At 46.0% G+C, this 26,274-nt stretch overlaps 1 protein-coding gene across 1 annotated transcript in view; it reads left to right on the plus strand.

Annotated features, from left to right (window-relative positions):
- Positions 1 to 753: 753 nt before the first annotated feature.
- NIN (ninein) overlaps positions 754 to 26,274 on the plus strand; it is a 96,456-nt gene continuing 70,935 nt past the window's right edge. The window contains exons 1-3 of the mRNA XM_023514491.1: positions 754 to 845; positions 8,659 to 8,862; positions 19,068 to 19,211. Coding sequence (XP_023370259.1) covers positions 8,680 to 8,862; positions 19,068 to 19,211 — 327 coding nt within the window. The 5' untranslated portion in view covers positions 754 to 845; positions 8,659 to 8,679. The remainder of the gene's footprint in view (positions 846 to 8,658; positions 8,863 to 19,067; positions 19,212 to 26,274) is intronic.

Raw genomic sequence — 26,274 nt, forward strand, 5'->3', positions numbered from 1 at the left:
CTCCCCGGCGTCCAAAGCTCCGGGTGGCCGCGGTCAAGCCGGGAGCCGAGCGCGCTGGGCGCGGCCGTCCCGCCGCCGCCGCCGCGGACCCGGAGTGCGCCAGCGGCCATGGTCCCCGTGACGGCGCGGGGCCCCTGAGCCCCGGGACGCGGTAAGCGAGCCCAACCCCGGGCCCTCGATCCGCGCCGCCCGCGCACCGTCGGCGAGGCCCTGCGCGCCCGGGACCGACGGGGCCGGGGACACGCCGGGGCTTCCCCTTCCGGCCGGGGGCCTGGGCGGACGCAGTCCCCGCGGGCTAGGAGGAAGCGGCGTCCCCGAGGCGGGTCCGGGCCGGGTGGTTCCCGGGGGATGGGGCGGAGAGGGGGCGGGTCCGGGCGCGGGCGGGGGCGGGAGGATGCGCGGCTGCCGCGGCCCCCGGGAGCCGCGCTTGGTAGGAGCTGTCCTTACATATGGAAATGACGCCCGCGCGGGTCCCCAGCCGCGTCCTTTTGAAGGACGCCCGCCCAGAACCGCGGCGCGGGCGGCGAAGTATTGTCGGGTCCGGGCCGGGTGGTTCCCGGGGGATGGGGCGGAGAGGGGGCGGGTCCGGGCGCGGGCGGGGGCGGGAGGATGCGCGGCTGCGGCGGCCCCCGGGAGCCGCGCTTGGTAGGAGCTGTCCTTACATATGGAAATGACTCCCGCGCGGGTCCCCAGCCGCGTCCTTTTGAAGGACGCCCGCCCGGAACCGCGGCGCGGGCGGCGAAGTATTGTCGCGCTTCTGCAGCCCTAACAAAGCGTCCTCCCTGTTCGCAGAGCTCCGGAGGCGGGCGGCCGGCTGCGCGGGCGCCCCGAGAGGCCGACAGGAGGTAGGCGAGGCGGCGGGGCGCCCGCTGACACTGCGGGGGTCTGGGGTTTCCGAGGGTGGCGACGGGCAGGAGGTCTGGGACGCAGCGCAGGTTGCCCGGGACCTGGGCCGCGCGCCCGCCTCCGCCGCTGCTCCGCCCGGAGCGGAAAGATGCTACCGTGGGTTGGTCCGGGAGCGAACTTGAGCTCCGGAGGGAGCAGAAAAGGTGGCTGTTCCGTTGGCTTGTGTCTTGTGATTGAGAACGGAAGAGAAAGCTGCGCGGGGAACCCCGAGGTGGAGCCTGGGCTGCCTGAGGGGCTGTTTGAAGCCCTGAGTGTGCGGGGGTCAGCGCAGGTGGACAGACCTCCCCCGTGCAGCTGCTGAGACAGGGGAGGAGCGCGGTGACATCGGGCATTGCCTGAGGGCCCCGACCGCCAGCCCTGCGGGGTGGAAGTGTGGAGGGCCCGGGGCCCCGCGGGGTGGAAGTGTGGAGAGCCCGGGGCCCCGCGGGGTGGAAGTGTGGAGGGCCCGGGGCCTGGGCTTCTGCGGCTGCCAAACTGGCCCCAGACAAGGACGCGCGCGTGGAAACAGGCGCTGGCTAAAGCTCCTGCTGTGAAATTACAAGAGATGGAGACTGACAGCTCTGACAGCCTGGGGTTAGGGTCCAAATAAAACCGGAGCTGGAAAGACTGTCCTGCCGGATCGTGTTTCCAGACACCTTGGATGTGAGGACAGAGCTTCTCCTCGATGTTGAGGAATTCCTGGGATGAGCTTGACATACAACTCAAGTCTTGAATGTATTAAATCTAAATAGATTTCCTGGTTGTCTTTTGTGACAACTAGGGCTTTGGAAGACCAGAATCCTAAAGTCCATCGCCGCCCGGGAGCAGAGCTCCTGGGACCATGCCTGGTTTCCTGACTGAATTTTCCTAGATGCCATGACACAAATTTCTGTCAGTTGGCAGCGTCCCGAGGCTTGACGGTCTGCAAGGAAATGTATCTTTTCTGTCAGCTTAATTTTATCTTGATAGATGGGTGACCTGGAATGTTGGTAGCTCTTGGTCTGGAGTTAAAGGGAACTGTGCGCGTTCCCAGAGTGTGTGTATCTGTAACAGGACAGGCTGGCTGGAAAAAGAAAAAAAAGGTTTGTGTGCTGCGGTCTCTTGGCTGTTGACAGGGTCCCCTGGGAGGTGATGGGGACGACTGGGGAGTTTGTTTGCAGATTTATTTGCACTTTTTCTCTGGTGAGTCTTTAGAGGGAAGCACTGTGAACTGCAGTGTAGATAAAGGGTGGGACTTAGGAATGTTCCTTACGGGTTGGACATCAACAGAGATACTGCCAACACAGGGAAAAGGTTTAGGGAGGCGATGGAGAGGGAGCCATCAGACACAGTGTCTGCATTAAAATGTCAAGGATCAGTCATTTTAAATAGGTACTTGCTCAGAAAGCTGGGGTTTCTTTTTTCTTATTCCTTTTTCATTGTAGATCTGCAATGGCCCTTAATATCAAAAGCTGTGAACTGTCACAGAGAGGGAGAATAAGGCTGCAATGAATTCTGAACAGCCAATCCTAATATAGGCCGTGTTCTTATCTTGAGTCAAATGTTCAAATAAATTGTTTTAAATGTCACTGCAAATGATTTTTTAAACTAACATTTCCCCAATCTTTTATGTCGATAAGGAAATACATTTTGTCAGTCTCATATTGATGAACAGTTGGCAAATTTAGCCAGAGCGTTTTAGAGGGATTCAGACAGCAGCCCTTTCAAGGGGTTTGGTTTTATAGATGCCAATTCATTTGTAAGCCAATAAATAAGGTGGTTTGAATTCTGGCAATTGAAATCACATCTGTTGGGGAGGGGCTTATGCAGAGATTTAGTGAAGCTTGCAAGAAAAAGATATTTTTATCCTATTTACAAATAAAACACAATCTTGAAAAGATTATGGGATTGGGACACTTCTTTCCTGCCGTTTAGATTAACAATTAGCCATTTCATTCAAGTTTTGGGTGGAAAAATTACAAAGCATCAATACCCTAATGCTCACCTAAAAAAGCAAAATTGAAAAAATATCATTTACAGATGCAAGAAGACAAGCTCTTATACCCTAGGGAACTATATTCATATCTTCAGATATCCTAAATTAATTTAAGTATGGTTCAAGAAGTGAAAGTTGTAATAAGCTTTCTCTTTAAAAAAAAAAAAAACCAGCCTGCAGCTCTGTTTTCTGTGTCTGTAATTTTACTTAGTAGTTGATTATATGCTATTGAATGTGCATTGTGCTGGGTTTTCTTCACTCTCCAGCTACCCTGCGTTAACTACTTGAGTAGGTAATCCACCTGGTATTAGGTTTAACAAAAGCATGGGTTTGCTATATCCCTCAGGATGGTAAAATACGAAAGCCTGTTTACACTCTAGAATAAATATTGGCAAGATTTCCTTAGTTACATTAAATTTTATAGCATAGTCAGCAAAGGTGGTTAGTTTCTTTCAAATTTATTTAATATGACTTTCTTCCTGGGCAGTGGCATTTAAGCTTTTGTATTATATTTTTAATCCACAGTTTTATTTACAGTGATACTGTTGTGCGTTCAGGACCCAGCTAGAAGCCAGGTGCTGTGTGAGCAGAGAGGAGGCTGTCTGATGGTAACCAATTTGCTGCTGAGCAGTGATGGTTTTTGGCGGAAGTCTTCTCCTACATAAACTCCCAAATGGCAGCTACTCTTTTTTCTGTTGAGTTTTTGCTTAAATTGAATTTATTCTTATAGCTCTTTCTTTTTATACTAGAATTAGTCCAAAATGGTAAGCTTGGAAATCTTTGCAACAGATTAAAGCATTTTCAAGAAAAAAAGGAAAGAAACACTTTAATGTGATCATTGATGTTATTTGGCTCCGAGTTGCCAAACAGTGAGAGCTAAAGGCATGAATGGAAAGTTTTGCCAAAGCAGGGTTTGATGGTCTTCATCCCTTTGGCTCAGCTCTAAAGTAACAAAATGTTTCACCTGATGGTCACTGCCTGGTCTGTGAACCCCAACAGTTATGTCTGAACACTAGTCCGAAAGTGTCTATTACGATGCCCTCTCGAGGAAGACGGCAGAGGTGACAGGGCCGTCCAGACATTCTGTGGATCTGTTTAGCTGCTAGACCATCTGGAAGGGCAATAAAAAGCCTGGACTAGGGGCTCTGGCATTGTGCTTGTTTGTTATTTAGTTTTCACTTGCCAGACTTTGTCCCCTTTTCACTCCCTCCAACCCGGAACAGACGTCCCCTTTGGCGAGGCTGCCATTCCTGCAAGTTCCCTTCCATCAGGGGTTGGACACTGTAAAGTACATCAATTCACACGTCCTCTTCTTCTTCTTTTTTTTTGAGACAGAGTCTCATTATGTCACCCTCAGTAGAGTGCTGTGGTGTCACAGCTCACAGCAACCTCAAACTCTTGGGCTTAAGCCTCAGCCTCCCAAGTAGCTGGGACTACAGGCACCTGCCACAGCACCTAGCTATTTGTTGTTATTGTTGTTGTTGTTAATGTTGTTTATATGGCCCAGGTCGGGTTCGAACTTACCAGCCCCAGTGCATGGGGCCAGCGCTCTAACCACTGAGCTGTGACCGCCAAGCCACAATCTCTTTGTTCCAGCCACACCCCCACTGTTTCTTCTGCAGTTCCACTTGGCACTGTGATTTCATCAGCTGGGGTAATGGACATCCTATCAGCATCTGCAGCATTTTGGCAGCCTTGTTCTGAGTTATTTGGAAGGAAAATGCTCTGAATCATTCTCATTAGGGGTTGTTATTGGGTGGTAAATGTTTAGATTAATGGCTCTGTACATCTGCCTCTTATTTAATCATCCCCAGTTACAACTCCAGAATATCCCCCACATTGGCCTTTTTATTCCAAAGGAGTCATAAAGACTTCTTAGAGTTTGATTGAAAAGGTAGATGGTGAGGAGAGACCTGGCTTACGGCAGCCTTAATAAAACTGGAATTGTCCGTTGTAGTTTGAAAGAGGGTTTATCACTCAAACTCAACTTTCTTAATCTCTGAGTAAGATTCCTCCCATGGGGGTGCCAGTTAGGAGTTGACTCTGGAAAGCATCGGATTGCATAGATTAGGTACTTTAATACTTACGTGTTTATTTGAGGGAAGTAATTTAACAGTTATCAATTCCTGGTCCAACACCTGTTATTGAAGATATGGAACTCTTCGTGATGATTTTTATATAAAAAGTTATTTCTTCCATCCCCTAAGTCCCAAAGGTGATTTAGAAGGAAAGAGAAGTCTTCTTCTATCTGAGTATCCCCAGTGCCTTGTAGGCTGTCATTGCACAATCAAGGGAGACAGGAGGAAACAATCCCGCCTCTCTCAATTCCAACTGGAAAAGTTTATGGCTGAGGAATGTTCCTTGCTCGGAACTGTTCAGCTAGCTGACAATAGAGGTAGAGACCAGTAGTTTGTCCATGGTGTCATCTCAGTGGGCCCATTTGTGTGTGTTGTGTGCTGGTGTGGGATAGTCAGACGGTATAACTTAGAGTCACACTAGAGTTCAAATCTTGGCTTCACCCCCCCCCCATTAAAAATGCTTAATTTTTCCACACCCCAATTTCTATGTCTCAAATGGGAAAACAACCATATCTACTTAAGATAATTGTGAGGACTGAGTGAGATGCCAAAGTACTTGATATAAGCCAGACTCTTAGTTAAATGTTCAGAAGTTGAAAAAAAAAAAACAGCGTTTCTTCTGAATTCCCAACTGCATTTCATCCTTTTTGCTTTTATTTGACATTAACTTTATCAGTTGTCTGCCTCTAAAGGTCAAAGAAGCTCTGGCGTCCCATGATCGTTCAGTAACATAATGGTGTTCGTAGACACAGCACCCCCGCTTCCCTTCTCCCGCTCCCTTCTGCAGAGTCCTCTTTGAAGGTCCATCTATGGCTGATTGGTTTAAGAGACCCCCTCTTCAGTTCACTGGTCCTTTGTAAATTCACCCACAGGTGCATTCTCTTGTTGGTTTTCTCAATTCCCCCCTTGTATTAATTTTCTCTGGGATTAGCTAATCTCACTTGCTTGTCACATGTAAGCCTCAGAACCACCGTCCCGGATGGACACTGTCTCTCTTATTCTACAATCAAGGGCCCTGAGAAAATGTTTTAGTCCAGATTCTCCTCAAAAGTCTCATCTATAACAAAGTGCAGCTGAAGTTTGCGAGTCGGTTGGCTTAGTTCCCAGCCGGCTGAAGTGAGCTCCAGACAGCTCTGCGCAGCACGGTCTGCCAGTGTTTGTTTCTGCTTGGTTGTGTCTGATCCTGAAGATGCCTCTGAAAAGGGGTGGAATGGGCGAAGGAGAAGTGTGTATGTGGAAGAAACAGGCACTTCACCATTTCATGGGCCCTGTTGTACCTCATTTGGGGTAACTTTCCTCTTAAAAATACCCACATACTAAGTCCTTGATATTTACTGAGTCCCAATGTGAAGCCAGACCGGCTGTTCTGTGCATTTGGGGGAAGATATAAAAGAAACAGAAGGTGTGGTGGATCTGACCCTTAAAGGGATTTCTGCCAAGTAGAGAGAAAAAACGATTCCTGCACATGAAATTACTGGGGAACATTTGGAGAATAATATTAACCAGTAAAAATACAGTCTGTGCCAGATGAGACCTGACGACTGTCACTGTGTATAAGATGTCCTGGATGTTTCAGTCTGAGGGTGCGGCTTCCCCCTCCATCTTGAGTCAAAAGAATGTTTTACTAAGCATGGTGTCTGTAGAAGGAGGAAGATCAAGAGAGTTGTGGAAAGGAAATCTATAAAATGACAGCGGTTTTATTTGTGCAAATACAGTGACCTCCCAAAGAGTAGGGCATGATAATTTATCAGATTCAAAACAGATAAGATCAGGAATTCTCAGTACATTGTGAGTTTTATTGCTGTGCTTTGTTGGTTTAGACGGACAAATTTCTTTTCATTGAAACTAATTTTGAAAAAGGGAAGTCTTTATTTTCCTTCGAGTTTCTAAATAGACATACAAAACCAAGCAAAAGCAGAGTCATCTGGTGTTTTTGAAGCTGATCAGACTATAGCCTCAGAGTGAGACTGAGAGGTGTGGCAAGGCTGAACGCCCCAGCGCATCTTGGGGACTCTCAGTAGGTCTTAATTAACTGGTGGACTCTTAAGTGAAGCTCATTGGCCAATCCATGGCCTTGTCTAAGTTCTTAACTCCTGTGGTGTTGCTAACACCTTGGTGTTTCTTTGTGTATGGTTTGATGTTTATATAGCACTCTCAACTTATTTTGAAAACATTTACATAGTGATTAGTTAACCCAACAGACCAACCCTGGGAAGACAGCCAGAGCCAGCAAGCAGCACCTTAGTAACAGAAAAACTGATAATTAGGAGACCGGGAGACCAGACCAAAACTGTGCCACTCAGCTTTACAGAGTGTCCCCAGTAAAAACCGAGCCATGTGGCAGAGCTGTTCACGTTCATCTTCTGAGGTCACGTAGTTCCAACTGAAACCCTTGGGAAGATCGTGGCCCTGTTCTGCCTTGTCAAATGCTGAACATCTGTCTGTAGAAAGGAGGTGGCCACACTCCGCAGCAGCGCTGATCTCTTACAGAAAGCTGTTTCATTTTCAGTTCTGGCCACATTCAACATCTTCGTTCCATGTCTCCCATGTTATCACATCTGTCTGGGGAACACCACCTCTAGGTGAGAGAGTTTCGGTCAACCTGCCTTGGATTCTTCAAGGTGCTGAGTTAGTGAAAGGCATTGCCTTTCATAGCCCAGGGGAGAGCTCTGCTGCCGAGGGCTGAGGTCATGGTCTCCAGGGCATGGTCTCCATACATTCCCTGGCCACCATTGCCTCACTGTGAGAGCACCTGCAGATGCAGGGAGCTTCAGGCTGTCAACAGGTCCCACACAGGGAATTATTGTGCAAGGAGAAAAGCCTAGATTTCGTCCTTAAAGTACAAGGCATCTGGAGTTTTATGATTTCTACTTTTAGCAAAAATGACCCTGTGAGCTATTGATGATCCGAGTTGGGGGTGAGCCTCAGGAATGTGGCCAAATGGAAGGGTCAGAGAGGTGGCAGACAGGCTAGCCAGGCATAACCAGTAAGACGCTGCAGACAGGGGAGGCTCCCTGGGGCCCCGTCAGTGCACATGAGCCAGTCTGTGGCTCCTTCAGACCTCCCGTCTGAAAGGTTGGGATTGTGTTTTCCCGTTTTCTCTAGGCAACTGAGCCTTACCTAAACTCCCTGGGACTAAGGTGAGCTCCCGGGAATACTCTCTGTCACACCTCACGTAATTGCACCAAGGAAGCTAATTGAGCTGCTTTTTGAGGAACTCGTGTAAGAGGTATTTAGTCTCTTGTAAACAAGGAGGTGGTTTCGCAGCTGCTTTACTACGCCAGGCTGAACAAAGCAGAACTCATCAGCCCGGCCTCCTGGCACATGGCAACATCTGGGCAGGTGGTCTGGAGCCTGCCCACCTGTGCCCATCTGAACAGCCTTGCTGTCGGAAGTGGCTTTTCACCTTCTTTAAGTTCTGGGCCAGAAGCTCCACTGGAGAACAGCTATCAGCCTTGAGCTTGACAGTCTGGCCATCTCTCTGGGGACCGGGCAGGAGAGGAGGGCGTCTTTCTGCCTTAACGACCCCTTCCTTCTGGTAACATTACCCCCAGGGTGATGGACTTGTGGGTGCATCCCTGGTGTGAGCCCAGGAGAGGCCAGAAAGAGAGTGTTAAATGGAGACCCTTGGGGGGGTTGGGAGCTAGGGAGGTGAGCATGCCTGAGGTGACCAGGCTTCAGGGGGCCGCCACAAACTGTCCTTGTCTCTGCCCTGCACAGGTGAGCGCCGTGGGCTATGGGATGGATGAGGTGGAGCAGGACCAGTATGTGGCCCGACTCAAGGAGCTGTTTGACAGTTTTGACACGACGGGCACCGGGTCTCTGGGGCAGGAGGAACTCACTGACCTTTGCCACATGTTGAGCTTGGAGGAGGTGGCCCCGGTGCTGCGACAGACGCTACTTCAGGACAACCTCTTGGGCAGGGTAAGGTCTGGGGAGAATGTGGCCTGTGGGGAGTGGGGTGCAGTCTCCGTCAGGGTGCTGGGGGTGGGGCAGACCAGGCGGGGTATGGCTGGCTTCTGGCACCATGGCTAAAAAGAAGGGTGTAGCGGGTGTGACATCACAGTGCAGTTTGCTCAGGTGACAGGGCCTGCTTTAATTCCGCCTCTGGAATTAAGGTGTCACTGAGCATCTTATATAGAGAGAGAAAAAGCAGTGAGGAGAGGGTGTTTTCCAACTTTTGTCCTCCGTGGGTTATTTTATTCTCTCCATTCATCACTGGGACGGGAAGAGAGGGTGAGGTTTCCACTGACGAGGAGTCGGCAGCAGGAAGCCTGCCGTTCACAGGAGGAACAGATTTCTGTTTTGACTTTTACTCCCAGTAAAGCTGCTGCTTGTGTGTATTGTTTCTGGGTGGAGAGTTAAACCTTCCACCCAGGGAGCAAGATGGGGGTAAGTGAATATAGTGCAGTTCATTAAAACCCAGCAGCCTCACTCTCCGCAGGGGTCCGTGCGTGCCCATGTTAGTGTCTGTTTGACAACAAATGGTTGTTTTCTTTCCATAGATCAAGTCACAGAGGAAGCGAGGGGAGGGATCTTTTTCTTGCTTCTATATAGTGGGAAGGCCACCAGACCCATCATGACATGAGATTGTCCTCAGTTCTCATAATTCAGAGCATCATTTATGTGGCTTTGTCCTGAGTCTCTCGCTGCTGGTTTTTGGAACGGTTGAGAGATGGACAATGCTTTTGAGTTCCACTGCTTTCTTGCTGACGCTTTGTAGACAGTGGTTTTCATCACGTGGTGTAAATTGAGGAAGCAGTCATGAACCTTAACTTTATTCTAGCATCGGAACCTCCTTGTGTTCGTTTTATTTTCACTGTCCTTTAGCTAGCAAGGGGGTAAATGACCTCAGAGTTAGCACCATGTATTGGCTTTCTGTGACCTGGGACAGGAGGAGTGATCATCCTGAAATTCATGTGCAAATGATGATATTCTCAGGGGCTTGGCAACGAGAGTGTGGCACTAAATAGGACTCCCACTTAAAGAAAAAAAAAGTGAGTTCTTAGCAAAAACTGGAGCTGGCTGTTCTTGGCCACTTTGGGGGAAATTAGCTGCTCATGACTACATGTGGTCCCTGTAAAATGCTAAGAGTCTTGCTTAAAGTATCTTAAAATGGGAGCTTTGAAGATTCAATCATTTGCTTCTCATCACATCATGCACTCAGATGTTTCTGAGTCCTGCCTCACTCTTAGCGACTGGAACAAAAGAATGGCGTCTCCCAGTGTGGTCCTTGGGGATTTCGGGCCTTTTGGTGTCTAAGGAATAATATCAAAGGCTAAATCTGTTGTAATGCTTAGTAAAGCCTGAGAAGACATAATGCAATTTCAAGTTTCCTTGAGAGGTTTTCTTAGAGTTCCCATGAATGCGGAATCCTCTGCCCTAAACAGATCTCATCTTGGCAGCAGATTAACGGTTTTCTCCCTCTCCAGATGTTGCACGTTTTCGCCCTCATTCGGTACAATCAACCAGGGAACAGTTATCGATTGATTTGTTAATGGCTTGACACCACCAGCCTGCGTTGCACATTTGCTATTTGCCTGAACGAGGAATCCCTAAATGGTCTGTAGCGTGATATTTACTGAGTGAGCCAGTGATAAAAGTTAAATACATGTATGTATATTGATTTCACGTGGGAGGTCCCTGGTGATTGTCTGGAGAACAGGGTTGGCATGAATTAATGCACAACTGTTCAATTTGCATTTTTTATGAGACTGAATTATTCTCGGATAATCACACAAACTTGGCCATATGCTGTTGAGATATTCTCTACGGTCTATATTTTAAAATTATGAGGGAAAGATTCCTTAGGATTCACTGAAGCAATCCAAGTGCTATCACTTTCATGACACACTGAGTAGGGATCGTAAGTTATAAAATTATAATTTGTTTTTAGTGCCTTTCTTTCTCTTTAGAAAGTATTTAAAGACAAAACTTACAAGGGTTAGCAGCTTGGTTTAATAAAAAAAGGAGACAGACAGGGGTAGCGTGACCAATCTGAATATATTCATCTGTTCATTAATTCACCAAACATGCACAGTGTACGTTCTGCACTCCAACCATTCCCTCAGTCTTATGGTATGGAAGCAACTTATTTATAGTTTATTATAAACTGCACTTTTCCATGTATTGGTTTTTGGATGCATTAGTATCTGTCAGCTTCCTGGATGTTTTTGCCTTTAATTTTTGTCTTTTAAATCTTAGTATGATTTTTCAATAAAACAAAACTTCCAAGTTAACTCTCTTGGATTTGGGTTGCAGTAAACAATTTTCTTGAAAAATGAAATAAAAAGTACTGTCCCTCTCAACCGAGAATATTATGATAATATTATCTATTGATTTTTAAATTTTACAATCAATCTTCAGTAGTTTGTCTGTGTGTGTTTTAAGCCTAATGTTCCTTCTTTCTTTCTTTTTTTTTTTTTTTTGAAACAGAGTCTTACTCTGTCACCCAGGGTAGAGTGATGTGGTGTCACAGCTCACAGCATCCTCAAACTCTTGGGCTCCAGCAATCCTCCTCCCTCAGCCTTCTGAGTAGCTGGGACTACAGGCACCCACTACAATGGCTGGCTATTGTTTTCTATTTTTAGTAGAGATGGGGTCTCACTCTCGCTCAGGCTGGTCTCAAACTCACGAGCTCAGGCAATCCACCTGCCTTGGACTCCCAGAGTCCTGGAATTACAGGTGTGAGCCACTGTGACTGACCTGACTAATGTTTCTTTTAACAGCTGTTAAGGAAGTAACTTAAATTGGCTTGCCTTTCTATGCATTTTACTAGTAGGTCATTTCCCCTAAAGTTATATTTGCATTTATCTATCTTGCTTTATAGGCTGAAGCATCCATATCCATTCACTTGAGTGTGGTCGTTACTACCAAATGTTTGAAATGCCTAAAGCATATATGTAGGTCCCTGATTTGAAAAGGAAAGGGATGTTGCTGATGTGTCCTGCCAGGTTATCAAAGTGCCCCATCCATCTTGGTCACCAGGGAAGCACTTGTCAGTGAGGGGAGGCCTGGGGCTCCTCCAGACACTGAAGAACTTACAGTGTAGTCAGATAATACACCTGGCAGGTGGATAGTACAAGGAGCAGATACTGTAAAAATGTGAGAAGAGGAACCGTGATAGCAACTGTAAGTACTTCCCGTTTCTTGGGTCTTTCAAATGAAGTGTCTCCACCTGCCTCACTCTCTTCTATTGGAAATTGGGACATAAAGAAGACAATTTGCTTTGGTTTTTTGAAGCCCTTAGTTATATTCAGTTTTCAAAATGGGTTTTCATTTCCTTATGCTAGCTACTAACTTTGAGACAAAAAACTTCCTAATGTCCTGAAGAATTTCATTGCCACATTCTTTAATGTGACTTTGGATGCTGACATGCTCTATGGCAATAAAAATAAGCCACCTGGTGACAGGTCTCTCCATTGGTTCCCAAAGAGTCGCATAGGAATATGGACTTTGGTTGTGAAAGGCATTGTTTAGTATTAACTTTTTAAATTTATTTATTAGAGATGGGGTCTCACTGTGTTGCCCAGGCTAAACTCAAACTCCTGGGCTCAAATGATCTCAGCCTGTCTCAGCCTCCCAAGTGGCTGGGAGCATAGGCACATGCCAGAGCACGCAGCTAATTAGTATTAAAATTTTATAGCTGTATAAACAGGTACTCAGCCTTCCCACCTTTCGTTTTAAAGTGCTTAGGGGTTTTTATAAATGTCAGGATTAACCTCATATGGTAGATTTGCTTATTTGTTTTCAACTCATTAAAAGCTGCAAAAGGTTTATTTCTTTTATACATATTTTATTTTTATTCGTTTGTTTATTTATTTATTTTTGAGACATAGTCTCACCCTGTCACCCTGGGTAGAGTGCTGTGGCATCATGCTAGCTCACAGCAACCTCAAACTCTTGGGCTTGAGCAATCCTCCCGCCTCAGCTGGGACTACTTCCGTGCACCACCATGCTTGGACCGTTTTTCTGTTTTTAGTAGAGATGAGTCTTGCTCTTGCTCAGGCTGGTCTCCAATTCCTGAGCTCAGATGATCCTTCCACCTTAGCCTCAGAGTGCTGGGATTACAGGCGTTGAGCTGCCTATACACGTTTTAATCATTCGAAGAGTAAACCACAGTCCTTCCTGTGAAGAACTATTTGACTTATTCTTCGTGTGTGCAAAATTGTGCTCAGTCATCAAATAGTGTCTACTCCATGCCGGGCACCACTTCTATCTATAACCACGACCATGCTCCCGCTGTACCTGTTGGAAGGAAGGGTGGAATCCTTTCTCACTGCATCTCTCAAATGTCTAAACATTTGCTTCATCTTAGTGTTCAACACAGTTTAACTGGAAATGGTGGGCGTGGTTTTTTTCTGAATTCTCAATTTGTGACTCTGGGTAAACCATCATTTCTTTACAGGAATCTCTTTTGGGGTTGATTTGAACTCCTAAGGGTCTGTGGTTCTCCCTTTATAGATAAGAAGATCTTATTAGGAGGCTGCTGAATTCTGTGTTAATACTTTCTCATCAAACCCATTGTGAAATTAGGTTTGGTTTTGTGTGCTGTAAACCCTTGAGTCTCTTCCAAAGTGTTTAGTGTGCCCCCTGGGCAGCAGGGAGAGCCACTGGCCCTGGGCACTGCACAGCAAGTAGCAACAAGCGCTTGACAGCTCCCCTTCTCTGCCAACTTCATTTCATAATACCCAGCTCCTTTGCCAGAGAAGGTACAGGCAGGAATGTGCGTTAGATTTCGCCAATATTCTGCTGATACTGTTAGGAGTTAGCTTCCCGTATGGACGCAGAGATTTACAGTTCTGCAGTGTCCAGCACAGATTGTAGACCTCAGAGTTCATCTGTATGAAGGAGAAACAGAACCTGGAAAGGCTCAACTGGACAACTCATTGGAGACAGTGGCAGAATGAGACCCTAGACTCCCATTGAAATGCTTGTCTTCACAGCTTCCTCAAGCTCCAAATATGCGAAAACGAACCTCATCCTCATCCACCTCCACATACCTCACCTCCACACCTAATACTGCACTGTTAGAGCGATCTTTGAAGTCAGACCTGGATCCAAGTACTGCCTCTTGCCACTTGTTGGCTATATGGGCATGTCATTTTAAATACTATGAGCCTCAGTTTCTTCATCTGTATAATGGGATAAAATGATGCCCTCCTTACGAGATTATGAGGAGATTGTGTATCATAGAGCCAGGGACAGTTAACTCATTGTGTCTACCTGAATGCTTTCCTGAACCCCTGTACACCCAGAGCAGGTCTTTGATAAATAGGGGCTCCCAGTAATGATCTCAGGAAGTCTGTCAGAGTCCAGAATGGATTTACTAGAAGCCCTCTGGTGTGGTGGTAGTTTGAATCTATTTTCATCTGTAGGGATGGCTCCTTGGGTCAGTCTTGGAGTACAACTTCGTGCGGCTGCTTTAAGTTTTAAAACCCTGCCTTTTAAAGTGGCCTTTGCTTCTGGCACCTGTAATCCTAGCACTCTGGCGCCATGGTGGGTGGATTGCTTGAGCTCAGGAGTTGGAGACCAACCTAACCAAGAGCAAGACCCTGTCTAAAATAGCCGGGCGTTGTGTGAGGCGCCTGTAGTCCCAGCTACTCGGGAGGCTGAGGCAAGAGAATCGCTTGAGCCCGAGAGTTTGAGGTTGCTGCGAGCTGTGATGCCACAACAGTCTACTGAGGGTGACAAAGTGAAACACTGTCTCAAAATAAATAAATAAATAAATAAAAAGTGACCTTTGTCTCCCTTTACATTGCCCGCAGTAAATGACCACTAAGCTACAGTAACCTGAATCCTTTGCTTGGATGAAAACATGTCGTACATATCTTTCATTGTGAAACTACGTCCCTTTCTTAGTCTGTTGTTTCTCTTTGCATAATGCTATAAACATCATTTCCCTGTACATCGACCTTCTGATGAGTCCATATCTCTAAACCCATTTCAACTAATGCTGAAAGTCTTGAATGTTCTTTCCTCCATTTCCCTTTGTGTTGGTAGATCCAGACCGTCTCAGCTTGTTTGGCTTGTTTCCCTGGGCGAGCGCTGGGTTGAGCTCTCCTACCGAGGGTCTGCTCCAGGTGCGGCCTGTGCCCGGCTGGCGACTGTGCCCTCCATCTCTGGGATCCCACGAGCTGATTTTATGCAACGTTACGTTCTGTACTCTACTTCCTGTTACATGTTTTTGTGGTTTGAAACTGAATTTGTTTTCTCTGTGGTGCCTTTACCTCTTTTCCAAAAAAGAATTCACATCAAACATGGAGGGAAAGTGATGAGATCTACTAAGTGGTGGGGACACAGGACAAAAAATGTCAGACTCGACTAGTCTTCCTGTTAATTTAGTGTAAATGTCATGTGTGTTTTTAGTCAGTCATGTAATTTTCCCATTGCTGCAAACTGCCCTTTGAGGCTTATGAGATGATATAGGGATGCTGGGAAAATAAGAGACAGCAATTATCATTCAAATGAGGAGGCACTGACCATTCAGAAGCTTGTTAGCAGGTGAGAATTGAGTATTTGTGAAGAATTCTAAATTTTAACGTAATAGTTATAAACTCCATGGAGGAGGAAAGTGGTACTTAGGAATTCCAGTGCTGAGCACGGATGGGCACACTGGTGGTCAGTTCTTCACAGTAGAGGGTGGGTGTATCAACATTTGGGTTCTGACTATGCCCTAAGGGGCTTTTCCACCACATCAATATTCATGAGAATTGATAGAAAATAGCAATCACCTGCCTCCTAGAGAATCAGCTCTTTGGAAGATGTGGCCTTTACTGCTATTTAAATCCAAGGGCCCTGTCTACCGGCCCCTTCAAGAAGAACAGCTTGATCAGAGTGGAACTTGAAGCTGCTGCAGTGGTTTTGATGAACTGCTGAATGGTGTCTGGATTTGGGGTTTTTTGTCAGGAAAGGAGGGGCGCACTACACCAAAAGTCACCCCTAAAGCTGTCAGACACAGGGGAATGGGAAATTGTAGCTACATGTACTCTTATTTACAAAATAGTCACTGTGTAAGAGAAGAGCACGTGGGTTTTATGACACCTGCCTCAGCTTTGACGCCACTCATGTCCTGATGGTCTGCTGGGCTCCAGAGAGTTGAGTCTGTGAGTTAAACAACCTCCACGTAAGTGAGGTTTATGGCATCCGGACAGTTTGTTATACCACGTTCAAGGGGTCCTTAGGCCTTTTATAAAGCCTTGGAAGTTGATTAGGTCAATACATGGTCATAGGTGTCTTTGTCACTTGTTAGGGGGAATAAAGTTGGGGTACATAGACACCTGAGTGCCCTTCACAGCTAACTATGTCAGGACCAGATTCCAAAGGGCTCTTTCCAATCACCTCTGTCAACGCTAATGCCTTTAGAAGACCCAGGAGAGACCCACAGAGTCGAGGGAAAAGGATTTGAAATTCTAAAGACAAATAGTTCCCTTTTGAAAGGAAAACCTCTTTCTGTTCAGCTTGTAACAGCAGCAAGGGAGACTCAGGTTTCATCTGCATCCCTCCATTGCTATCCTAAGAGGAGACACTCAGAGCTGTGGTCTCTAAACGCTGCAAACTGGATGGGTTTCCGTGGTACTGTGTTGACACCACAAGTCCCGGGGGATGAGGCAGGCCCCTGGACCTCCCTGCAGCCCCAGCACCACTGTCAACTGGGCTAGCTCAGTCACTCCATGGCTGGCCAGTTGCTTTACTGGAAAACATGGCCCTGTTTCTCTGAAAAAGTGGTGGGAACAGTCACCCCTGCTACCCAACGTATTAATAGAACTATCACTTACTGGTACCTGATAAGTCTGAGGACATTCTAGACGCCATACATAATTCTTGTTTTATCTCCCTAGTGCAGGGAGGTGGTATCATAAATAACCTAAAATACACACAGTGCTCTTAGCACAGTGCCTGCCTGACTCCCTGTGGCATCTGGGGGGAGTCTGAGCTCCGTGGTGGGCGGCAGGGATTTCTATCACTTTCATTGACTGCTCCCTCACCAGAGCATAGTACACTGCCTGGCACATTTATTGAGCAGCTACTCAGTAAATATTTGTTGAGCAAATAATAAATGTCAGTTGTCATATATATATATATATATGTGCGTATTTATATATACAGGGTGCCCATAAACTTTGTGTGCAGTTTACTAGGTTAAACTATTTTAAATTGCACACAAACTATGGACACCCTGCGTATATCCCCATCTCTACAGAGCAGCAAACTAAAGTTGAGGGGTTTGGTAATGTAGCTAGCTCACAGCAGGAAGTGAGGGGCAGAGCCTGGTGGGAATTAGTGGGCGCCTGTTGGAGGGGCCCTGAGTGGCGCAGCTCTTGGGTGTCTGATGGTGTAAACTGGCTGGTGGGGAGACCACCTTGCCTGTGCAGTGGAGCCCATCGCTGACTGGGCAACAATAGCAGGCCTGGCCCCCTTCCCCCAGGCTTTTTTGAGACTTGTCAGCTGTGAGAGCTAATTAGCACAGCCTCCATTTCTACAACGTGGTAACCCTTCCAGGGATGGTTCACCCCAGCGCTTTGGCAAGTGCCCAGCCTGCCTTCTTTGACAGACCTGCACTCTGGCTCCCTGGATTGTGTGGAAATTTAAAATCCATAAAGTCTAACTGGAAACTTGCTAGGAGGGTAAATCCTAAATGTTCTTTCCAGCAAATTTTTTTAAAAAAGATTTTAACCATGTGAGATAATGGATATGTTAGTTAGCTTGATTGTGGTGACTATTTTATATCAAATCATCAGGTGCCTTAAATACAGTAGAACCTCTTTAAGTTGACTCCACAAGGGCTTATACCGGTCAACACGCAGAGGTGGTCAACATAAGTCACTAGGCCTCTGACTGATGTGTACATATGGTGCATGTCTGGTCTGTGAAAATTAGGTCAATTTAAGGTGATGGTCAGTGTGGGGAGGTGGTTAGCTATGGAGATTCTACCGTACTTGTATATAATTAAACATTTTTAGAAATCAAGTCCATATAATTGAAAAGAAATATGATTGAAAGTAATTTCAATTAATTAAAACTAATATAGTGGTTATGGTAGTGAAATCACATATCCTTTGGGAGAGAGTGGTGCCTTGCAAGCCAATATAATTTGATGACATATAAATGTCAATGGATTCCTCTCCTTGGATTTTCACAGAAAAGACATCATGTGATTCTTTTTCCTCCAGTTTTTCGGTAACTAATGAGGTTTGCTGCTTTTCAGATTTAATTTGGAAGTTTTTTTTTTGTCTGTCACCTGTACATAAACCTCTAGGCAGTGAGGTAATGACATCAAAAGAGACCCATAGAAGCACAAGTTACAAATTTACAAAAATCATATTTATATTTACATTTGGGGTTCTGGGTAAATGGGTGCCATATTTTCAAATAGAATTATGATGAGAAGAAATACCACATTTCCCTCCAGTTCCAGGGTGAGAGCACATAAATCTTAGTTATAGAAGAATACACATGGCCGTAAAGAAAATTGTTGTACTCTTTAAAGCAAAGAAACATCCCTGTTCTATTCACCTAAATAAAACATATTATTTCCCACTTGAATCAGGATAATCACATTTGTAAGAAATCAGGAAAATGATTCTCAAGGTTCTTTTATCCTTTGTGTTGGCTATTGATTTTTGCTTGTTTGTAGAATAATAGGGGCTTTGGGAGATAAATATTATATATCTGTCGTAGGCAAGACTGTATCAAGTCGTCCTCCAAAAGATGGCTTACTCGCCTTTAGAATATCTTAAGCAATGAAAGCCTCTGTGAGGCTCTGATACAGTGGATTGTTTACTGGGGAAGTTTTCCATTATATCTAACCTGACATCTTTCTCTTCCAGTCTTGTTCAGAAAAACATAAAGAGCTAAGACTTCTGAGTTTAGAAAGAGGATTTTGTGATATAGATTTCCCCCTGGGAGGTTGAATGGATATTGATATTGATAGTAGCTTTTAGGGCACTGGGTGTCAAAAATGATCAGCCATTTTTCCATCTGTGCTTTAAAGAAATGAAGAAGAAGGGCCACAGAATGGGTTGTGACTCCCTCCAAGGCTGCCAGGATGGGAATACTTTGTAGATAGATTTGAACTCTTAGGGCTGTGGGAATGATTTTTCAATTTATTTCTAATTGCTTTTTTTTAGGTACACTTTGATCAATTCAAAGAAGCATTAATACTTATCTTGTCTAGAACTCTATCAAATGAAGAACACTTTCAAGAACCAGGTAAGGGCATTAACTTTTCTTCTCTGTGTTGCCCATTAAAAGTTGTCCTGGGCTCGGCGCCTGTAGCTCAGGCAGCTAAAGTGCCAGCCACATACACCGAGCTGGCGGGTTTGAATCCAGCCCAGGGCTGCCAAACAGCTACAACCAAAAAAATAGCCGGGCATTGTGGCAGTGCCTGTAATCCCAGCTACTTGGCAGGCTGAGGCAAGAGATTCGCTTAAGCCTAGGAGTTGGAGGTTGCTGTGAGCTGTGATGTCATGGCACTCTACCCAGGGTGACAGCTTGAGGCTGTGTCTCAAAAAAAAAAAAAAGAGTTGTCCTGGGAAGAATTTGGGGACCTTGAAACATGTCTGTGAGGGATTTGGGTGGGACATTTACCCTTCACAGATTGAACAGTTATTTTCAGTGACTTCACTTCAATAATGTCTTAAAAGCTTTGCAGCTGTTGAACACTAAAATGAGACTTCTGTACTACAGCATTTTCATGTGGAAAAAAATAATTGGATTATTCCTGGGCACTGGGTCAGATGGTGGGGCAATAACTCATTCTTGGAATGAGCAGAGTGAAGCTGGATGGTCACTGCCTTTATCCTGCATTCATTTCCTGTGTATGTGAAAGGATATGATTTGGGGGAAATATTTCCTAAAAGTAGAAGGGAAGCCAATCCAGCAGGAATTTAGCTTGGTCCTAGAGAATGGCTGACCCCTGTTACACGTGTGACACTTGCTTATCTGTTTCCTCCTCACAGGGGATAGTTTTTTTGAGGACATGTTCATTTTTTTTTCCTTTTTTGTATTTCCAGTACCTAGAAAAATATAGTAAGTATACAATGAATGGTATAAAAGACTTAGTATTGTACTTCATTGACTTTAAAGTGCCATCAATTATAAGACACATTGTCATTTTATGTATTTCTAAAAGCAAAAATTGTTGCCAATTGTAAGTATAAAATGCTATGGTTGTAAAACAAATTCTAATTTCAGAGTGTTCAAATCTGGTGTGGAGGTGTGGGTATCTTAGAATCAGTGAAACCTGGTGAATGTTTACGGGGAAGCCCAAACAGCGTGGAAATTTGTATTACAGTACAGCCCGGTTTTATTAGATCGGGGGTTTTCAGGGGCTGGGGCAGGGCTGACTGTAAAGCATGATGAGTTCTCAGGATGCTGAAACTTGTATCTTAATGGTGTGGTAGTTAACTGATTGTATGAGTTTTTCCAGCCCATAGAATTATGCACAAAAAGGGCAAACTATACTCTATGTAAATTATGCCTCAGTAAACCTGACTTTAAACAGAGAACATCATAAACATAGTCTGGTTTTGAGACTGAGACAGGATCTTTAACATTTTGTGGCTACGTGGAGTCATTCAGTGTGACCTATTTAGTTAGCTGAGGCACAGATGGGACCTCATTTCTTCCTCTTGCTGGGTGATCCAGTTCTCCATTAACATTCTGCGATGCTCTGGATTTGTCTGGGGTGTGCAAGGGCTGCCTCCAGCAGTGTTTTGGATTCTGGACCACATCTCCCTCTTTTTTCCAATGGTGACACCCCTAGCCGAATTATTCTCAATTCTGAGGCTTGCGGAGCTCTTTAGAAGCTTCCAGTGAGCCTGGGAGGGGGGTTATTACGTTCTTGAGATTCTCTAGATGAATAATAAAATTTCTGTGGGTGACCACTACTGGAATATGGACTTTTGTTACTTATGGGATCTCACATTTTATTGGTATTTTACCTTTTTAAGGCTATCTGTCATCTTGATAACAGTTGTGGAAGATCTAGGGATCCTGAATAGAGCTGTGGCGATGTCACTGCTGGGTAGATTGTAGTTAATATGAGCACAGGCAAGATACTCATAGATTCGGTGTTCTTCTGTGTGCTGAGACTGCTAATGTGCTCTTATGTGGATTTGGAATGGGCGGCCGTGCCACGAGTGCACGTGATCCTTCTGCTGTCTTTTCTTCAAAACCTGTCCTGACGTTGACCAGAAAATTGTCATACAGGTTTATGTGACTGCAAATGGGAAGTGCGCCCCCTAGAGTAGTGCGGTGTTAGGATCTAAGCAACAGGAAGAGCTGGACAACAGCTGGTTGACTTGGCTACAGCCAGGGAGTGAAGTTGCGTGAGTCTGGCTCCAACGGCGATTTCATAGTACGTGTGTGCCTCGCTGCTGTGGGAGCAGAGATTGTTGGTGTACAAGTCTTCCGGGACAACACACAGGAGGGATTGTTACACCTCTGCTTTGTGCCGCACCTGTGGGTGGGCTGCAGCAGATCCTGGTTACAGAACTGTGCGGTCAGCGTAATGCAGCAGCAAGACGTTTAGCACCAGCATCTCTGGGACTCCCTGACAGTTGTCCCAGCAGGACTGAGCCTGTGCCTTAAGCGCGTTTTATCTAATATGAATCAGCCCTCCCGCCCACACACATTCTCTGCTTCGTTCCTGGGCACCTCTGCTTGTTTTGTCTTTTGCCCATCTCTCCCCGGCCCTTCCAGTTGTTTGTGGGGATCATGCAATTCTTTGCACTCAAGTGATCTTCCACCCACTCTACAACATGCCTCTGCCCCCGCAGACTGGCTGGTTTGGGGCAGAGAGAGAGAAAACGGGGTTGGGATTTGAATGCAGTATGTGAGGCGGTCACCTGAGTTCATCTCTCCCACTGCTGTCCCTTAAGTCTTATGCCACCGCATTTGAGGGCTGGAGAGAACGCTGCTATTTTATCACTGAGCAAACTGAGACCCAGTGAGGGCTGTCGCTTAACTGAAGTCTCATGGACACGGCAGAGGAGGACGGGTGGGGGCCAGGAAGGCTTCGTTTGAAGGATTTTAGCCTTCACGTGGACAAGCCGGTCCTGAGCCGGTGCAGCCTGGCTGGAAGGGTCTGACAAGTGGCCAGAGGCAGCAAGGAGGAAAGAATGGAAACAAGTTTGGCCTCGTGGTTGGTGGCGGAGCCTGTGTCATCTGCGTCACTCTGCTGCTCAGTACTTAGTTCGTCTTTTGTTATAAAGGGCCAAGTTTGTGGTATTTTTGTCTTGCCTTTTAAGATCAAAGGACCTGGTAGACTGTGAGAAGCAAAGTTATCTTTAAACCATGGAAGGAGACTGAAAAAGACAGGCATGCCAGGGTCCTGAGATGGCATTTTATAACAATGAAAATCGTTCTAAGTTAAAACATCAGACACTGTAGCAGACTAATCTAGGAAAGTCAGCTTGATAATGGGAAGACTGGGGTGAGGGCCTGGGAAATACGGCCCTGCCCCTCTAACTGGGTGACCTTGCCCATCCCAGCCTTGGTCGTGTCCAGTCGCCTCAGATGTAGAACTGGGTACTAGAAAATGCTTAACATTCCTTCCCGAAGGAGATTCAACTGATGGTCTCCTGGTAGCTAAATGACTTTGTCTATTGTCTCCGAAAAAAGCTGGCCTTGTGTTTCTGTAAGATTCTATCTAACATAAACGGATGCTATGAAGTTCTTCCTACGGACAAATGCCCAGTATATGTCATGCTTCTAGAGTCTTCGAATAAAAAGCAGTTGTATATCAATTAAACAGAAACAAGACTCTGATGGGATTTGAGAAAAGATGAAATTAAGTCATTATTTCCATAGTCTTGGGCTCTGCCATTTATTACTTCTTGGAGGCAGAGTTTATTTTTAGGGGCCGGGGGCATAGCTTAAATTATTTCCAGCATCTTGTTAACTCTGACATTTACGAGTCTAAAATATGGCATTTTCCCCCTAAAAAGCAATAGTAACAACAACAACACAATAAGAAAAATACTGGAATTCAGATAAAGGCAGAAAAATGGGTTTGGAAGTAGGGAGTCCTTTGTAAACTCCAAACTGATTAACATTCCCAGAGGCGTAACTCTCTCATATCTATTATCTACCATTTAATTTTAAAATTATTTTCCTGGAATAAGAGAGGGGCAACAACTTAGCTATTTATTCGATTTGCCACAGCTTTGGATTATAGGATTTTTGAAATGGAAATACCAGCATGGGCTCTGAGCCACGTGGCACCAGCATGCCAGCCAGCTCTGCTCCCCAGAGACTGAGCTCGTGTGCGGCATATTGCATTAGGTTTCTGTCCTATAGTGATGTTAGCATGATGCAGGAAGACCTCATTTCCCTGATGTAATTCACTGAAAATGTCATTCCTTTGTTTATGGGTGGGGAAAATCTCAGGTTTAGAAAATCCAAGTCATAAGAAAAAATTAGGCATTGCTCTGGTAGAGATGTCGATGATGACAATGACGATTTTGCTAACAGAGCCTCCTTCTCCTAATTTCAGGAACTGCCCGAATTGTAATTATTTTCCTTGTATGTTGAAGAAGCCATGACTATAATTAACAGATATCTTTTCATTTACTCAGCAAATGAGCATTGCAACAGGTCCTGTGGCCCAGCATTCGCCTGGATCGTGATTTGTGGTGATTGAAGATTCTTGTTTGTAACTACATTAGAGGCCTTGGGCCAGGTGCTGAAGTCCAACTGAGGTCCCTGTTTTTAGACAGTCTTAGACACAGATGGCCCAAGAGGCTTATATTGCTGTCCTCTCTCTGGTTATGTAAGAGCTCAGTCTCTAACCCCTTGGTGTCAGTGACATGCTAACAGTAAGGACCAGAAGTTTCCTCCAAAAGTTAAAGCAGAACAAACCACTGCTGCAACCAGCAACACTGGCACCAACAAAGATGGGGTCAAGAGTGTGTCTAAGACCAGGAGAGACCGGATCACACCTGCCACCAGCCATGTCAGATGATAGGGCCTTTCTGGAATTACGCAAGATGATAGCACTAGGACGGTAAGGCCTTTAGCTGACCAAGGCCACCCTGAGGGTTTATGGATGTGGATAATCACAAATGTACACAAAGATGTCTGTAAAGGATACTCTTTTAAAAGTCAAATACACATACACACATAAATTAAATACCCTAATCCAAAAATTAAAAGTCCAAAATGCTCCAAAATCTGAATCTTTTTGCATGCCAGCATGGTGTTCCCAGCAATTTTTGGATTTTCAGATTTGGGATGCTCAACTGGTATAACTCAAATATTCTAAATCCAAAAATAGAATCTGAAACTCTTCTGATCCTGAGCATTTCAGATAAGGGATATTCAACCTGTACAAACAAGCAAAAAATTTGGCAATGTGTTAGTTGACAAAAAATGCCCTATCTGCGTATCAGAGACTAAGCAGCTACTTAATCATTTTTCTAAGGGAAAAGGGCAAACTTTTAAGACATACATGTAACTCATGTCATTTAAAATTAGAGAATTGGTGTGTCCCTCTCACACCAGCCCATCGAGGCAGGGACAGGAGACTAGTGAGGAGGAGATCAGGGAAGAACAAGATTGGGATCAGGACAGCTCCACGTTCAGAGGTGATGACCTGGGTGGCGTCATTACATTAATTTATGTATTACAACAGTGGGAGAAGGCAGTCTGCTGTGGGACCGAGGGCTGTGAGACTCTTCCAGACCTGGTGATGCTGGGTACCTGCTCCTGCCTGGATGGCTTTGGAGTCTGCTCCATAGGAGTCTGGGTGCGAGGACCACAGTGTGGAAGGAGCTCCCGGGACAGGAGCTTCTAGGGAGATGGTGGCCTCGTTCTAGGGTCTCCTGTTGTTTTATCCTCTCTTCAGAAAAGGAAACTAATTCTTGTATGAGGCTGAGTATTCCTAACCTTGGTGAGAAATGAGGGTCCAGGTCCAGGTCTGTTTGACTCCAAAGCCCAGTCTCTGTCCCCAAAGCCCTGCTTCCCTGGAAAGTGTCACTGTGTGAAAAAGTAGATAATCTAATGCACAAAATGCTCTTAGAAAAAATTTGCTACCCACCATAGCGCAGTGGGTAGGGTGCCAGCCACATACACCGAGGCTAGTGGGCTCAAACCTGGCCTGGGCCAGCTAAAACAGCAGTGACAACTGCAACAAAAAATAGCTGGGTGTTGTGACAGGTGCCTGTAGTCTCAGCTACTCGGGAGGCTAAGGCAAGAGAATCACTTAAGCCCAAGAGTTTGCAGTTGCTGTGAGCTGTGATGCCACAGCACTCTAGTGAGGGCGACATGGACTCTGTCTCAAAAAAAAAAAAAAACCCAACTTATGATCATTGATATTATTAAGTTGGGAGCTGTGATGGTGTGAGTTGTAGTAAATGCATAGGGGAAAGGGTTCTATAAAGTTGTGCCAATAAAAGATTTTCTGTGTTCCCCATGTACCATTTTAAAAAATGAAGTAAGAAAGTTGAGTTAAGAAGTTATTTGGCAGAAACGAGTTTTGAGTTGAGCCTTGAATAGTTAGGTGAAACATGAACTCCTTCCCCAAAGTGACTCAGGATGCAGGGTGACCAGATGACCCACTCAGGGTCAGCTGGTTGACCCTCTTACAAGAGGACTAGGGAAACAACCATGTACTCCTTCTCAATTCCAACTCTTTCTCCTGTCAGGGCTTATAGACCATCTAATTAGACAGTCAGCCCTGGGGGTTGCTGGGCCACACTCACCCACAATCTTTGGCACCTTTGGTGGATTCTGCCCTTCCCCTTCCCCTCCAAGCCTTCCAGCCAGAGCCCCCCCCCCCATTGCCTTCGCATCCAGACAGCCCCCGTGTTCTGAGGCATCATTCAGAGGAGTGAGACTAGGAGACTGCTCCTAAAAGTCTGTCACTGCACGCAGAGAGCACCTGAAAGGCCCACGTGAAATCTGCATCTGGAATTGTGCAGATCTCAGGAGAGAGGGGGAGTTGGTCCCCCCACCTCATGAGCTGCTGGGGTCAGGGGAGACTTTGTGTACACAGAAGTGTGGGGTGCTGGGGCTGGGGACGTCTGGGAAGCACAAGGAACGGCAGAGGCTTCCGTGGGTGTCTCTTTGGTGTTGTCCGCCCTCTCTTGGCCTCTCTTCCCCCTGCCCCTCCTTGGGTATCCCCTCCCCACTTCTTCTTTTTCCCCACCACCCTGTCTGGCCTCCACTCTCCTCCTCCTGGTCTCCCACTCTCCTCCTCCCTGTCTCCCTCTCTCCTCCTCCCTGTCTCCCGCTCTCCTCCTCCCTGTCTCCCGCTCTCCTCCTCCCGGTCTCCCGCTCTCCTCCTCCCGGTCTCCCTCTCTCCTCCTCCCTGTCTCCCACTCTCCTCCTCCC

Source organism: Otolemur garnettii, unplaced genomic scaffold (assembly GCF_000181295.1).
Source record: "Otolemur garnettii isolate 467f Iridium unplaced genomic scaffold, OtoGar3 scaffold00054, whole genome shotgun sequence".
NCBI lineage: Eukaryota > Metazoa > Chordata > Mammalia > Primates > Galagidae > Otolemur > Otolemur garnettii.